This window comes from Eleutherodactylus coqui, chromosome 1, assembly GCF_035609145.1.
Source record: "Eleutherodactylus coqui strain aEleCoq1 chromosome 1, aEleCoq1.hap1, whole genome shotgun sequence".
NCBI classification, from domain to species: Eukaryota; Metazoa; Chordata; class Amphibia; order Anura; family Eleutherodactylidae; genus Eleutherodactylus; species Eleutherodactylus coqui.
Window position 1 is genome coordinate 228,600,584 of NC_089837.1, and position 17,199 is coordinate 228,617,782.

A 17,199-nucleotide genomic window follows, 5' to 3' on the forward strand; every position below is an offset into this window, starting at 1 on the left:
CCACTGCCTGTGATGTAGCCTGTATATGGATTTCCCTGTTGGAGGATGACTGTGGTTATTGAAAGCACAGTGCAGCCAAAAAAAAATTATGCACAAGGCTGGGTATTAATCAGCGACTACTACCCCGCAGCAGACACGCAGTAAACTGAAGACTGTCACAGGCAGCCCAAATATAGTATTTTTTTCCAATTTTTTTGAAAAAGCCCACTGCCTATATAGCCAGTATATCTCTTTCCCTGTACCACTGTCCCTGCCTCAGCAGTACTGCCCCTATACTCTGTAAAATGACTGCAGACTGAGGACGCTATGGTCTGCACGCCCGATATACAAAAAAAAAAAATTGTGCAAAACTGCTAAAAGCAGCCTCAACAGTACTGCACACGGTCAGATGTGGCCCTAAGAAGGACTGTTGGGGTTCTTGAAGACTAAAATAACACCTAACACTCTCCCTATAGCAGCAGCAGCATCACCAGCACTTTCCCTGATCTCTCTTAGCTTGTGTCTGTGGTGAGCCGCGGGCGGGGCAGATTTAAATACTCGGGTGTCACGTGATCTCCCCAGCCACTCACTGCAGGGGGGTGGGATAGGGCTGGAATGTCACAGGAGGAAGTTGTAATGCCTTCCCTGTGTTTCTATTGGCCAGAAAAGCGCGCAAATTTCTCAAGGAAGGAAATGTAATGGAGTCGAGCACCGCGTGGTGCTCATCTCGAGTAACGAGCATCTCGAACACCCTAATACTCGAACGAGCATCAAGCTCGGACGAGTACGCTCGCTCATCTCTATTAAGGATCTTTTTACAGTGAACAATTATTATTCAGATTCTCACTAGAGCGCTGAAACCTAAGAAGGATGTTCACACACCAGAATCTGAAAATAAAAATTTCCCCCCACATGGGACTAATTTGCAAATTTTTAAAGCAGATTTAGTCCTGTCAATTGGCAAAATCTAGGCGTTATATTTACAACGCGATTCCGTACAGATCAATGTTAAATGTCATGTCATTTCTTAACATGGATCAGGGTGGGAAAGTCAATGTGCGGATTTTGCCCATTGACGGGGCTAAATCCACGGCAAAATATGGGGCAGAAATTTGTGGCTTAACTACTGGCAGCATTTGTGCTGAAAAATCCCCGTTCAATTCCACTGCGTGAACATACCCTTTATAATTGGAGCTGGTTTGATGTTAGTATAATTTCATGTGTTTGCTGGAATTCTAATTTACAATATGCAAGCTTATCGCAAGGTGCAATTGCAAGAGTAAGAGGCACAATATTCATGGTAAAAATAAAATAAATGCAGAAATTACTGACCTGCACTAGTTGATCCAATACCAGCAGTCAAAACAGATCTTGGAGTTATCTTTACTGCATATTTCAAAAACTGAGATTTTCCTGTACCAGGATCTCCAACAAGTAGAAGGTGGGACTCTCCTACAAAAATAAAGAGGGAAACAAAGCCAAGAGTTCAGTCTACCATTTGTAATGTGCCTCGTAAGATTAAACCAATTTGGATATTATATGTTACAAAATGTAATTGCTTACTGATTTACTAAGCCATACCCTCCTGGAATTCCTAATTGTACTAGTGCACCTTCCTCTAGTGTGGATAAACAGCCATAACTTGTCATTTCTGTTCAGAGTGTGGAAATGGATTTGGATTTTGATCCACAGTCAATGCTCCCTATAACACGGAAATTGGATTTAACGTTTCTGCACAACAGCTAGGAGCTTCGAGATGATATCTCATAGCACTCCGGTTCCAGGGTGGGGGCAACTATATTCCCTGCTGCTGTTTCCTGATTCCACTACCAACCCGCCTGTTCCTGGAGCCTCTCTTCATGGTTCTATGTTGCCGCAGCAATTCTTAGACTTCATGATACACACAGAGCACTGGTGGTGCATCCGTAGTCTAATTGGCCACCCTCTGGTGAGTTCAAATATTCGGCAATCTCCAGCACTGCTATTAAAATAAGTGGAGTAGCAGGGCAGTGACTGCTGCTCCCCTCATGTAGAGACCTTTGGATCCCCTGCTCTTGCAGTCTGTAGGCATCACAGCAGATCCCCAATGAGCAGGAAGTTATCACCTGGCATAACTCCTTTACAAAATAAATAAAAATAATGATAAATAATGAAGCTAACCTCTCACTCTTGTCCCAGCAGAATCAGTCCTTTGTACTCCTCCTGCCAACACCATGGCTACTGCCAGCTTGACCACGAACATACCAAAGACCTGTGGGCACAGGCTGGCTAGGATCTCGTTCCGACCTATGAGGAGCACAAAAAATATTTTTCCTATGATTCCGATTTGAGGCAACTGAGTAACGTGTAGAATGGCTATAGTGTAATGCCCAATTTGGTGTAGGTCAGGAAGGGTATAGTTACCCTTCCCCCGTCTATTGGCCTCTCACAAGGCAAACCAGCAACCTGCTGCACACTGATGAGGGGCAACCATGGTTATATTTTTTCTTCTGGAGAAGAGCCTGGTTTTGGCTCATAATTCCCAGTCATTGTTATAAGGCATGTTGACTTGCAGGAATGCTGCCTCCCAATTGGTGGCGCTGTAGAAGCATTGCTCCCTTTTTCCATTTGCATAATTTGGTGTAGAAACCTTCCTGCTTCTTTCCTGATTATCACAAGTGCTGGAGTATGTCTAACACCATTACTGTTCCAGCTATCAGAAACAAAATAATGTTACCTGCTATTGGATTATTCTTGAACCCTTTCCAAAACTCTTCATACTCTTTTCGTATTTCCTCATTTATGACTACACCACATGGTTGCTCATTATTCACAGAAATGTAGTTGGCCTTCAGGACAAGCTCAAGGTCACATCGTGAATCGGCATAAAGTGGCTTCCATCGCTGCATAACCACACCGTATACTGTCACATCATCACCTAGCGAAATACAAGCAAACAGAAGGTTGTGCAGAAAAGTACAGTTAACTAAGAACAATGCAAAGCTTACAGGTACATTTGGCCCAACAGCCAAGCATGTTAGAGCCATACCGTGACTAACTACACTGGAACCTTTAACCTCCCAACAGTCATTTTAAGGCTAACTTCACACTGGCGAGGGCGAAATTGGGCCATGAATCAGGGAGGGAAGGAGGGCGCTGCTATGTGCTCCTGCATAACAGTCTCTGTCCCCCTAGCCATGCAGCAGCAACTGGTATGTGAAACTGAGATTGGGTGGGTGTGCCTCTTGTGGTGCGCCGCCGGCAGCACTGGAAAAGCCTGCTGTATGCGTTTTCCCTGCACTTTCGCCACGCTGTATCTTTTTTCCCTGCACTTTTAGTGGCCCTCCAGGACCTTCTTGCAAGTCTGCTGAGCAGCCAATCAGCATCAGGGGGTGTAACCCTCTCTGTCAATCTTGGCTCCACCAGCACTTCCTGGTGGCATCAAGATACACTTCTACCACTATTCAGTATCTCTGCTCAGCTCCTATGTTTAACAAAATATTTATTGATTTTATGTTGTTCCAAAATATATCAATCAAGAATGACAACATTACAGTCTTGTGTAAAGTCCAGCGGCAAGTAGATTGAACAGATAAATCAGGAGTTACATTGCCAGATTTATTTTACTTTGTATGTTTATTAGTAATTATAAGTGCCAATTTTCACTTCTTCAATTACTGCAACTTCTAATCAGATTAATCAGTATAAACATTAGAGAACCATAAATGAGAGTGACAAGTGGGGGAACACAAGAGGAACGCATAAGGGAAAAACGAAAGGGAAAAAAGGGATGAGGCTGTAATATGGTTTATTATGTGGGTGAGCCTGAAAAGGAAAAATAAAAATGAATTTATTCTATTATCCTGGCTGGAGCCATGCTCCTCATAAATCTGTTGGGGGAGTAGATGAAATGCTTGAAGGTAAACTAGACAGCCCTGGAAGGGTCAAAGCTCTGGCTGCTGGGTTCCATAGGCGCATAGTCTGCGAATATGCTCAGCTCCTCTGGCTCTATAACATGATGCAGTTTGGACAGCGTGTTCCAGCTGACAGATTCTCTTTAAAATTAGTACAGCAAAAAAATAAATAAATGAATAAAAAACCCACACTATATTAATTCCGTATTGTCGTAACTGAGCCATAGAATAAAGTTATGGCATTTTTGCTGCAGTTTGTATGCCATAAACACAAGAGCCCCCTCTGAAGATGGTGGAATTTAGTTTTTTGTTCCCCATTTCACTCCCCTTAGAATTTTTATAAGTTTTCCAGTACATTAGGTAGCAGCCTTGAAAAATACAACTTGGCCTGCGCAAAGCAAGCCCTCAAACAGCTGTTAATAGATAAGTTTTTTTTGAAAATGAGGAGGAAAACACAAAAATGAAAACAAAAACAAAAACACTGCATTCTTAACCCCTTAATGATACGGTCCTTGTTTTTTTTTCCATTGTCGTGTTTTCCTTGCCACTTTTAAAAAATCTTAACTCCTTCATTTATTTATCTTACTTTTACTTCTTTTTTTTAGCCCCCCTGGAGGAGCACAAATAGCGATGCTTTGATCGCTCCTGCAGTATGATGTAATGCCATAGCATTACATCATACTGCAATCTGACAGGCAATCTATCAAGCCACTTCACGGGGACGGCTTGATATGGCTCCCTGCGATAGCATGTACAGGACCCCCGGGGGATTTAAACACCGCTGTCATTTAAAAGTGTTAATATCTGCAATCAGCAGCGCGCGCGATTGCAGCTATTGCCTGCGGGTGTCAGCTGTAATGAACAGCCGATGCCTGCGCTGTATGAAGAGAGGTCGCCCCGCAATCTCTCTTCATACATAGGCTGCCAATACATGCTGTCAAAAGACGTATCAGCGGTCATTAAGGGCTTAAGGACATGGCTTTTTTTTCCCCCATTTTCATTTTTTCCTTCTCCCTTTTCATTTTTCCATCGACGTAGCTGTATAAGGGCTTGTTTTGTTGCAGGACGAGTGGTTTTCTTCACTGGTAGTATTTAATGTACCATATAATGTACTGGAAAACTTGGAGTAAAATAATTTTAAAAAAAAAACAAAACACGACATTCCGCCATCTTTCAGTGCATTTTGTTTCTACAGTGCACAAGCTGCAACAAAAATGATACGATAACTTTATTCTATGGGTTAGTACGATTACTATGATACCAAACCTATATAGTTTTTTTTTGCTGTACTACTTGTATTATTTGCTATAGCATTACATCATACTGCAATTGGACAGGGACTGCTTGATAGGCATATCGCTAAAACAACCCTAGGGCCTTTCAGAAAGCCCCCAGCTACCATGACACCCGCACAGCACCCTGCGGCTGATTGCATCTATTGCCCGTGGGTGTCAGCTGTAATAAACAGCAGATGCCCATGCTGTATGAAGAGAGATCGCGGGGCGACCAATCTTCATACATTCCCCGATGCTGCAGGACGTAAATGCACGCCCTGCAGCGGGAAGGGGTTGTATTGGACAAGCATTATTAGACAGGCGGCATTATCCAATTTCCTTTGGTACATACAAAGTTATCAGATTAACAAATTACCAGATTTGCAATTGTCAACTAGGTCATCTTCCAAAACCACAATCATAGATCGGGGAATACTGCCCACTGACAGCCTCTGTACCTGTAAAACAGTTTATAAACAAATGTGAGTCACTTGCTTGGTAACTGGACATGCAATCATTATTATATTTAATCACTCTATCACCCAGAAAGTTTAGACCTGGTTACCTACATAATGAAACTGAAATGAAGCTTAAGTACAACCTGCCCTGCTTCCAGGACTGCGCAGATCACTATATTCTTCACCGCACCAGAATGTAAATGCAGACTCACAATATGGATAATGTGTAACATATATTATAATGGGTTTAATAACTGGGACTTAATATACAAAGCAGAACAAGTCACCTGCTCCTGAATCTTGATCTCCTGGTAGTCTCTGCAGCTTGCTGGAGAAGAAACGTCTGAAAGGCAGGTAAATTTACTGGAGTTGCATCCTTCTTCATTGGTACAAGAAACAGGAGGAGAAAATGCGTAATACTGTTCAAAATCAGCTCGGACGGTAATGACATGTTTACATTTGTTGCACATAAAGTCTTGCTCATACTCCAGGACTTTCACCAAACTGGTGCGGATAACAGTTCCTGTGACCGATAAAAAGTGGCCGACGTCTCTGGTGCGTGGGATGTGCTCTCTTGTTAATTCTGGGCAAACAGGCAGACCTGGAAGGAAAGGTTTACATAGTTTAAAGTGTAGCCTTAAAAAGTTGGTATGTCAAACATTTTGATCCCTGGGGTCCAGGTGCTAAGTCCCCCACTGAGTGCTAGAACAAAGCAGAAGCAGCAGCTCCCATCTGAGCTCTGTCTTTGATCAATAGAAAGCCTAGAAGTAGATTCTCTGTTGGTGAGCAGTGGCAGTGCTTCAACCACAACTCCTACTGCTTTCTTCTAGCGATCGGCAGGGTCTCAGCACCCGGTTCCCCACGGATCCAACCTTTTCACATGTCCCTATGACAGGTAAAGAGTTTATGAAGACGAAAGCTGCACTTTATGGTAATAATGAACAGGTAATTACTGTAAAGGAAAAAACCTATTTAAATGTTTAGCATAGATGAATGCTGGGCGGATCTCTTGCTATACACAAACAGCTGTCAGTCACAGGAAGCAGCACAGAGACGCGCATCAGACATTTTCCCGAGCCCGGTGAACAACCACCAGGACTTAGAGGGAACCTGTCGTACTTCCTGCTGTCCTCACTGGGTGCAGCATAAAGAAGTGAGAGACCTGCCAACGTCAGCAGTCTATCACTAACAGGCCAATGTTGTGTAGTTTTAGCGCATTTACATAGTCAAGATGTGGCACGCTGTGTGATAATATGGCACCTGCTGCATAACCTGGACCTAACTTCAGCCAACCGACCAGGATTGACTTTTTTTCAGTATGCACTGTAAGGCCGTTTTGACACAGCTGAGATTTGTGCATTTCGAGACACACGAATATGAGCCCCACTCTATTACACAAAAGCGATCCCCCACCCTCCTTGCATCGCAACACATCCTATCTTTGAGCGCGCCATCACATCGCCCATTCTGCGATCCTGTGTCACACCTACTTCCCCGAAGTGATGCGAGCGCCTCAGCCAATCAGAGGCGGCGCTCGATGAACCAATCACAGCCATTCATTGAATGACATCATTGAATGGGTGTGATTGGTTCATTGAGCACCGGCTCTGATTGGTTCAGGAACACCGCCTCAACCAATCAGAGCAATCTCTTGCTGAAGGCGGGATATTCAAGCCCCGTTACCAGGAAGAGAATGCTCTCTCAGCACTAAGGACTACACGGAAGACTGCCGGACCGCCAAAGACCAGCGAGAGGGACCCGAATGGCGCCTGCTAGGTGAGTATTAAGATGCCTCCTGACAATAAGACACTGTGCCTCTTTTGGGGCAAAAATATATATAAGACTGTCTTATTTTCGGGGAAACACGGTATTAACTTACAGGTTTCCTATGAAAAACACTGCATTGGGATGCAAAACGCTACGTGTTAAACCATCCCAGGAATCCCTCAAACTGCTGCACGAGTTTTACATTTACAGCAACTTATGGTTCATCTGTGGATCAGATGCATAGAATATCTGTAACCGGTTGATGGGCTGCAGGGAAGCTGTAGAAAATTAATGTAAATCTTTTTGTTGGATATTTAAGGGTGTATTGGAATTGGGCCAGGTTTTCTGAAGCGGAAAATCTGCACAAAATCCACAGCAAAAAACGTGGCATAGAACAACTGCAAGTAATATACCGCCCCGCGATCTCTCTTCATAGATACCCTGACATTTACGTCCAGCAGCGGGAAGGGGTTGAACTGGACAAGCACTATTGTCAGACAGAACTGTGTGTCTAAAGCAGATGGTTGTTTTAATCCCCGTGTTAGTGGGAGAACAGGTTCTTTGTCTGCCGGAGATTAATTTAAAAGTTCTTATTTAAGGAAACGTCTACTAAAATATTTACACACCTGTTATCCTTGCATGCAGATTCTGCTTCATCATCAAGCCGTCTTGCTGTGAGCTGGACTGCATAACGCTCATGGCCGCTCTCCGCAGAGCATTATCAAAGACTGGTAAAACGTCATTGGGAAAGGCATTGAAATAGTCTCCAACTTCCATGTTGGTTTCAAAAAGAGTCATAGCATTGACAACCATGGAATAATGGGCATCGTCGTCACCTTCCATGAGTATCTGCATTAGGTCTTTCTGGTGGTGCTGTAAAACGTACGACTCGAACACCTGGCCCACCAGAGCCACTTGTTCTGAGTGCAGGTTCATGTCTGGAATCAGGGGATTCTGGAACTGAGAAGAGCTGGAAGTCAAGGCCAATGTACACCTATACACAGCGGGAAAGGTGGAGGGGAAACTCACTTGAATAATGGATTCTGGAAGAAATGTCCTTCATTGGTCCATCCATTTACACATTGAATGCACTACTAAGTGGTTGGTCCATCTTCCTCTGAAAGAGAAATAAAATAGAACCCGCGGTATAAGATGACGCTCAACATTTGGGCAACTGCTTCTCAAAATGTAGACTATAAAAAGGAATCATTTGTATGTTTTTTAGCAGTCCTATGGTTGGTCCGATATATTGTATTTTACACAAGCAACAATTGATATCTTTTATTGTTCCACTTTATGTATAGTGTATAAGATTTTTAAGTCCTTTTTTTATTAACATTGGAAGAACACATCTTACTGGGCAACATATACTTGTGGCATGCCCACGTGTGGATGTCACATCTATATGGTACTACCCCTGGTAGTTAGCCATGTGTTCACATTGGACCTAGTTTCCATAACTGAAGGAGAAATTACATTTCCTATGGGCATACCTCTTTTGAGCAAAACTATTACCTGCTTGTAAATATCCTCTTGAGCTTCGGATCCATGTGCAGGATAGGGAAAGATTTCTTAATTATAAAGACCACTGTGGAATATTGCATTGTAAATGTGGTGCTACCTCACCCATGTGACCTATTCGTCTTTCTGCAAGATGACTGTAATTGACTCTTACTGTACTTTCCCAATGAGACACGCTGACTACGCTGGGTCAAAAATCGTGATCAAACATGAAAATATTGAAACCAAAGTAAGAAGTGACAGAAATAGGATTCTTTCAATTCATTTGAAATAGTAATATTTAAGCAATGTGAGAGCACAGATAATGCCCTGTCATGAGGTATGGATGTATACAACACTGAAATATCACAAGTAACCCACACATAATTATGCTGCCATGTTATGTTCTACAAACATATCATATCATCAAAGAGTCCCCAACAAATCCAGGCAGCTTCTTTACTATGGGTTGCAGAAAACCATCCAACCACATGGATAATCTCTTGAGGAGAGACCCCACGCCCCAAAATACGGGCCTAAAGAGAGGAAGGAACTGGCATTTATGGAACTTCAGCAGTGCATGAAAAATGGGAACAGATGAAAATTCCATTAAAAGAAAACCCCTTTGTTCAGGGGCGTACCTAAAGGCTCAGGGGCCAGGGGGAAAAAGTTCAACTCAGCCCCCCCCCTCCCCGGGCCTCCACCCCCAACCCCTCCATACCTATACCTAGACCAGGTACTGGTGCATCTCGGCTCCACCGGAACTGAGGGTGGAGAAATGGCTCAGGGGGAAAAGGTTCAACTCAGCCCCCCCCCCCCCTTCCCCGGGCCTCCACCCCCAACCCCTCCATACCCATACATAGATCGGGTACTGGTGCATCTCGGCTCCACCGGAACTGGGGGTGGAGAAATGGCTCAGGCTCAGTGACAGGGAAAGTGCAGGCAACGCCCCCAGCAGTGGATAGGCAGCTCCCAGCACACAGCATGTCAGATCCTGCAAGCTCCAAGGCGCTTGCTTGTGCTGGCCGGCGATGCAAAGGACCTGACTGGAGGAGCAGACTGACCGATAGCCGCCAGACGCACCGGCGCTTCAGCTGGCCAGCTATGCCGAGGAGCCGACTCACAGCTGTTCTCCACTCCGGTGCTGTGCGGCTATGCCGAAGACCAGAGTGCCAGCTGTGGCGCTGAGCTGGGCGACTCTGCCCAGGACTGCCAGCAGCTGCTGTTGTCCTCCCGCTCAGGACTCTGCCACCGGCAACAATCCAGCAGTGCTTCCCCCTAACGTCCCGATTTTTGAGAGCGGTTTTATTTTTGCGGTTTCGGCATTCTTAACTCACCTCCTCACCCATCACAATAATGGGGTGAATTAAAAAGCGCTGTCAAACGCTGTACCATGTGTTCAAAAATGCTGCTCGAAATTCTGGTAAAAATGCCACGATTTCAAGCTACGTTTTCTGAACACATGTGTGAAAGCAACCTTAGGGTGTGTTCATGTTTTTGTTGTACTTTAGAACCACAATTAAAAAAAAAAAAAAAAAAAAACACATAAAAGGAATCGGCATGCAGTATTTAAAGACTGTGTACGTTATTAAGAAGCTGCATACACTATTAAAAACTGCACGTGGTTTTGATCGTGTGTAAGGCCCCCTGCACTCGTGTGGAAATTCTGCAGCGGGATTTCCCGCAGAAGTTCCGCCCATGCCCCAATACGCAATCCTATGCAGACGGCCGCGATTTGCCCGTGTGCAGATGTGCGCGGAAAACAAGTCGCGGCATGCTCTATTTCTGTGCGGGTCTCTCTGCGCATGTGCCGGCTGGCAACAGAGAGCCGAAGCCGCGGGAGAGGTGAGCGCCACACTTGTCCCTGCAGGGGCTCGGGGCCGGTCCCACTGCGAGAATTCTCGCAGGGGGATCCGACCTGGCCGTCTGCAGGCAGCCTTAAGTGTGAAATTATATACAGTAAAAACAGGGAGATTTATAACTTATACCAGCCGCAGGCAGATCTATCTATCACGACATCATCACTGTGCTCAAGTCCCTGCCGGCACATGTAGCTGCCTCCCTCCTCCTCTGCCCTGCTTACTCTCAGGCTGGCTGCTCTGAATGTACATACATACATACATACATCCTCTGGGCCCCCTCAGCGCCCCCTGACGGTATGCCTATGTTTCTGTTCTATAAAATCCATATTAGGTCCCTCCTCCAGTTGGGCCCAAACTGGATTGAACTACCAGGGTGGGGTCTCCCCTTAAACGCTGATACGTAGAGGCATCATTCAACATATTGTGAACCTGCAGTGCGTACAAGTCCCAGTCAAGAATACCAATAGATGCACCCTTGTCTGTGGGGCGGATAGTAATGAAGCTGTTGTCATGTAAGCTTTGCAGGGCTGTTCGTTTTTTCTCTGGACAAGTCATAGTGCCTGTTAGGTTTCACATCGTACAAATTCTGTATTTCGTGTTCGTCTTATTTGGAAGTCCTTCATAATCTGCAATAGATAGTTCTTTTCTCAGAAACCATAAAGCCCAGGGAAATGATTTGTAGACTGAATAGAAGCCCCCCCTCACCTCCCCGCGTGCAAACTGAGGAGAAGCCCCCTTCACCTCCCCGTGTGTAGGCTGAGGAGAATCCCCCCCCCTCAGCTCCCCGTGTGCAGACTGAGGAGAACCCCCCCCCCTCAGCTCCCCGTGTGCAGACTGAGGAGAACCCCCCACCCCTCAGCTCCTCGTGTGCAGACTGAGAACCCCCCCCCCCTCAGCTCCTCGTGTGCAGACTGAGGAGAACCCCCCCCCCTCAGCTCCTCGTGTGCAGACTGAGGAGAACCCCCCCCCCCTCAGCTCCTCGTGTGCAGACTGAGGAGAACCCCCCCCCCCCTCAGCTCCTCGTGTGCAGACTGAGGAGAACCCCCCCCCTCAGCTCCTCGTGTGCAGACTGAGGAGAACCCCCCCCCTCAGCTCCTCGTGTGCAGACTGAGGAGAACCCCCCCCCTCAGCTCCTCGTGTGCAGACTGAGGAGAACCCCCCCCCTCAGCTCCTCGTGTGCAGACTGAGGAGAACCCCCCCCCCCTCAGCTCCTCGTGTGCAGACTGAGGAGAACCCCCCCCCCTCAGCTCCTCGTGTGCAGACTGAGGAGAACCCCCCCCCCCTCAGCTCCTGGTGTGCAGACTGAGGAGAACCCCCCCCCCTCAGCTCCTCGTGTGCAGACTGAGGAGAACCCCCCCCCCCTCAGCTCCTCGTGTGCAGACTGAGGAGAACCCCCCCCCCCTCAGCTCCTCGTGTGCAGACTGAGGAGAACCCCCCCCCTCAGCTCCTCGTGTGCAGACTGAGGAGAACCCCCCCCCCCCTCAGCTCCTCGTGTGCAGACTGAGGAGAACCCCCCCCCCCAGCTCCTCGTGTGCAGACTGAGGAGAACCCCCCCCCCTCAGCTCCTCGTGTGCAGACTGAGGAGAACCCCCCCCCTCAGCTCCTCGTGTGCAGACTGAGGAGAACCCCCCCCCCCCCTCAGCTCCTGGTGTGCAGACTGAGGAGAACCCCCCCCCCCTCAGCTCCTCGTGTGCAGACTGAGGAGAACCCCCCCCCTCAGCTCCTCGTGTGCAGACTGAGGAGAACCCCCCCCCCAGCTCCTCGTGTGCAGACTGAGGAGAACCCCCCCCCCTCAGCTCCTCGTGTGCAGACTGAGGAGAACCCCCCCCCCCTCAGCTCCTCGTGTGCAGACTGAGGAGAACCCCCCCCCCCTCAGCTCCTCGTGTGCAGACTGAGGAGAACCCCCCCCCCCCTCAGCTCCTCGTGTGCAGACTGAGGAGAACCCCCCCCTCAGCTCCTCGTGTGCAGACTGAGGAGAACCCCCCCCCCTCAGCTCCTCGTGTGCAGACTGAGGAGAACCCCCCCCCCTCAGCTCCTCGTGTGCAGACTGAGGAGAACCCCCCCCCCCCCTCAGCTCCTCGTGTGCAGACTGAGGAGAACCCCCCCCCTCAGCTCCTCGTGTGCAGACTAAGGAGAACCCCCCCCCCTCAGCTCCTCGTGTGCAGACTGAGGAGAACCCCCCCCCTCAGCTCCTCGTGTGCAGACTGAGGAGAACCCCCCCCCTCACCTCCCCGTGTGCAGACTGAAGACAACCCCCCGCCCTCACCTCCCCGTGTGCAGACTGAAGACAACCCCCCCCCCCTCACCTCCCCGTGTGCAGACTGAAGACAACCCCCCCTCACCTCCCCGTGTGCAGACTGAAGACAACCCCCCCCTCACCTCCCCGTGTGCAGACTGAAGACAACCCCCCCCCTCACCTCCCCGTGTGCAGACTAAAGACAACCACCTCCCCGTGTGCAGACTGAAGACAACCCCCCCCCTCACCTCCCCGTGTGCAGACTGAAGACAACCCCCCCCCTCACCTCCCCGTGTGCAGACTAAAGACAACCACCTCCCCGTGTGCAGACTGAAGACAACCCCCCCTCACCTCCCCGTGTGCAGACTAAAGACAACCCCTCCCCTCACCTCCCCGTGTGCAGACTAAAGACAACCACCTCCCCGTGTGCAGACTGAAGACAACCCCCCCCTCACCTCCCCGTGTGCAGACTGAAGACAACCCCCCCCTCACCTCCCCGTGTGCAGACTGAAGACAACCCCCCCCCTCACCTCCCCGTGTGCAGACTGAAGACAACCCCCCCCCTCACCTCCCCGTGTGCAGACTGAAGACAACCCCCCCCCTCACCTCCCCGTGTGCAGACTGAAGACAACCCCCCCCCTCACCTCCCCGTGTGCAGACTGAAGACAACCCCCCCCCTCACCTCCCCGTGTGCAGACTGAAGACAACCCCCCCCCTCACCTCCCCGTGTGCAGACTGAAGACAACCCCCCCCCCTCACCTCCCCGTGTGCAGACTGAAGACAACCCCCCCCCCTCTCACCTCCCCGTGTGCAGACTGAGGAGAACCCCCTCTCACCTCCCCGTGTGCAGACTGAGGAGAACCCCCTCTCACCTCCCCGTGTGCAGACTGAGGAGAACCCCCTCTCACCTCCCCGTGTGCAGACTGAGGAGAACCCCCTCTCACCTCCCCGTGTGCAGACTGAGGAGAACCCCCTCTCACCTCCCCGTGTGCAGACTGAGGAGAACCCCCTCTCACCTCCCCGTGTGCAGACTGAGGAGAACCCCCTCTCACCTCCCCGTGTGCAGACTGAGGAGAACCCCCTCTCACCTCCCCGTGTGCAGACTGAGGAGAATCGCAGAGCCCCACACAGAAATCAGGTGGGTCACAGAAATCTCACTCCCCGGCCGCCGGCTCCGGTCTGCACATGCGCCGGCTGCCCGACACAGCCGGCGCCGCGGAAGCAGGCGAGTATGCGCTGGTCCCTGGAGGGGCGCGGGTCGGGTCCTGCTGCGCAAATTCTCACAGCCGGACGCGACCCGACCGTCTGCAGGTGGCCTTAACCCGAAAAATAAGACCTGGTTACATTTTTAAAAAAAATACATTACCTAACAGGTGAGTGGAACTGCTGGAGAAACAGTGCTGCGTCCCTTGTCTGTAGGCTTCAGTCTGCGCTTCCTGGTCAGGGGGTTCATAAATCCCGCCTCCAGCAAGCGCTGGCTCCGATTGGTTAATCGAGCTCTGCATTAATTGGTTCTCGAGCACCTCGGCTCAGCCAATCACAGCCATTCAATGCGATGGCTGTAATTGGTTCATCAAGTGCTGCATTGATTGTTTCTCGAGTGCCATGGTTCAGCCAATCATAACCAGCGGGAGGCGGGATTTATGACCCACCTAACCAGGAAGCACAGGCTGAAGACTACAGATAATTGCCACCGAACTGCCTAAGACGTGCAGTGGAGCAGACAGCGCCTGTTAAGTGATTTTTCTTTTTATGTAACCAGGGCTTATTTTAGGGGAAACAGTCGGACGTCCTACTGTTACGCCTCATGCTGTGCTACAGCGGAAGTATCGCATGACGGACGGCTTCCATCAACTACAATGGAAGCCGGACGCGCATTTTTCCGCAGCAATTAGCGCATGCCGTGATTTCTTTCATGCTGCGGAATTCCACGGCGGACCGAATAGCTGCTGGCATAACGCTGCGTGAAACGTGACAGAAGTCCAGCCGTGGGCATTAGCCCTTGACCCTTCAGTGGCCGAGCCGCAGCTTCATCAGCTACAAGCACTGTCTGCAATGTAACCCTGTACAGCCCATGTACAGACAGGAGGTGATACCGGCACCGCTGCACGGCCTGCAGGGGGCAGTGCAGGAGGAGTCCACACCTCATCACTCCACACCTCAGCGGTAAGATCGGCAGCTCCGTCCTCGCTTACTACAGACGCAGGACTCCTTACACAGCACTGCCCACGAGGTGGGACCTCACACATCCCGAGGCTCCATCAGCCCGCCTGTCACCGCTGCCCGCACACTGCTAGCTTGCGTGTCCTGTAGCGCCCCCTATGGCCGTGACAGCGTAGTATCCCACACAGTACCCGTCCCCGGCCGGCACTTACCTACTACCACCTGTCCTCACTGAAGCCTGTAAGGACCTTCTGATGTCAGCGCGTCATGTGACATCCTCCAGTCACGTGACTCTGACAAAAAGGCGGGCTGGGATGAAATGAGTTCTCTGCTCCTAGAGAGCAGTGATGGAGGCACCGGGGAGTCTGTGGGGGATCTGGGCGCACAAGACGATGAGTGTGGTGTGAGGCTCAGTCACCAGCAGGGGGCTTTGTTATACTTGTGCGTTGTACAGCAGAAGTTTTGGAGGGGTGAATTGAAAAGCTTCTGTCGAGCTGTGAGAGGTGCAGCTGGGGGGCCCAGCCGATCAAAAAAAATTCTAATACCAACGGCAAAACAGCATGTATGTTGCCCTGCCCTGTCCCCATAGCATCCTAACCTCAGTCAAAGTGCTGTGGGAACATGGCAGGGACCTGAGGATGTGATTTCACTCACTGGGTCCATGCTGACAGCCCGGCTTCTCACTTTACTGTACTAAAGCAGGATGCCACCAGCTTCAGAGGGGACCCTGGTAAGTATAACAATCACACCTCGGGTCCCTGACATGGCTTTAACCCCTTAATGACACCTTTTTTCCCATTTTCGTTTTTTCCTCCCCCCTTTAAAATAATCGTAACCCCTTTATTTATCCATCGACGTCGCTGTATGAGGGCTTGTTTTTTGCGGGACGAGTTGTATTTTTCAATGGTCCTATTTAAAGTACCATATAATGTACTGAGAAATGATTAAATAATTCTAAGCGGAGAGAAATGAAAAAAAAAAACGACATTCCGCCATTTTTAGTGCATCTTGTTTCTACAGCGCGCAAACTGCAACAAAAGCGACATGATAACTATATTCTATGGGTCGGTACCATTACTACGATACCAAACATGTATAGCTTTTTTTTTTTACTATACTACTAATTTTTTTTTCAAAGACATTTCATTTTTTTCAATTATTTTCTGCAGTCATTTTGTGCACGCAATAAGTTTTTTTATCTTTCCGTCGACATAGTTTTTGCGAGAAGTCCTGTAGTTTCCGATAGTACCAATTCGTAATACATACAACTTTCTGATTGCTTTTTATGGCCGCCTGCACACGAGCGGAAATCCCGCCGCGGGATTTCCGCCGCTGAAAGTTTGCATAGGAGTGCATTAAAATACGCACTCCTATGCAGACGGCCGCGGTTTGGCCGCGCGAAATCTCGCGCGGCAAACAAACCGCGGCATGTTCTAATTTTCTGCGGGGCACGCACTCACCCGGCCGCCGGCTCCGGTCTGCGCATGCGCCGGCTGCGCGGCAGCCGGCACATGAAAGAGCCGGGGCCGCCAGGCGCGGGTGAGTACGCGCTCGTCCCTGCAGGCGCTCGGGTCGGATCGCGCGGCGAGAATTCTGCCGGATCCGACCCGCTCGTCTGCAGGCGGCCTATTGCGGTTTTTTTTTCTGGGAGACATGGTGACTGAAAAAGTTCATTTCTGACGTTGTTTTTTTTTTTTTTTTTTTCAGACGACGTTCACCGTGCGTGGTAAATAATGCGCTACTCTGATAGATCGGACTTTTATGGACGCGGCAATACCAAATATGTATTATTATTTTAATTACAGATATGGCAAAAGGGAGTGATTTAAAGTTTTATTACTTTTTTTTTTTTTTTTTACAATTTTTAAGCTATTGTCTGCGGGTGTCAGCTGTATTAAACAGCTGACGCCCACATTGTATCAAGAGAGGTCGCCCCGCGACCTCTCTGCATACATACCCCAATGCTCCAGGATGTAAATGTACGCCCTGGAGCGGGAAGGGGTTAAAAAGACAACTGAGGGGCAACATATTACCTATGTATAAATATATAGGAACAAACCAGAGATC

At 49.0% G+C, this 17,199-nt stretch overlaps 1 protein-coding gene across 5 annotated transcripts in view; it reads right to left on the reverse strand.

Annotated features, from left to right (window-relative positions):
• MCM9 (minichromosome maintenance 9 homologous recombination repair factor) overlaps positions 1-15,406 on the reverse strand; it is a 106,822-nt gene extending 91,416 nt beyond the window's left edge. For 2 of the 5 annotated variants that reach the window (XM_066606269.1, XM_066606308.1), the window contains exons 1-8: positions 15,345-15,406; positions 8,401-8,488; positions 7,998-8,331; positions 5,892-6,205; positions 5,523-5,604; positions 2,696-2,896; positions 2,140-2,265; positions 1,312-1,431 (exon numbers count right to left, since the gene is read on the reverse strand). In XM_066606269.1, the coding sequence (XP_066462366.1) occupies positions 1,312-1,431; positions 2,140-2,265; positions 2,696-2,896; positions 5,523-5,604; positions 5,892-6,205; positions 7,998-8,307 (1,153 nt within the window). In that variant the 5' untranslated portion in view covers positions 8,308-8,331; positions 8,401-8,488; positions 15,345-15,406. Of the gene's footprint in view, positions 1-1,311; positions 1,432-2,139; positions 2,266-2,695; positions 2,897-5,522; positions 5,605-5,891; positions 6,206-7,997; positions 8,342-8,400; positions 8,489-8,997; positions 9,083-15,128; positions 15,147-15,344 lie in introns of those variants that run through there. The other 3 variants (XM_066606290.1, XM_066606279.1, XM_066606299.1) reach the window with 3 other exon arrangements.
• Positions 15,407-17,199: the final 1,793 nt, after the last annotated feature.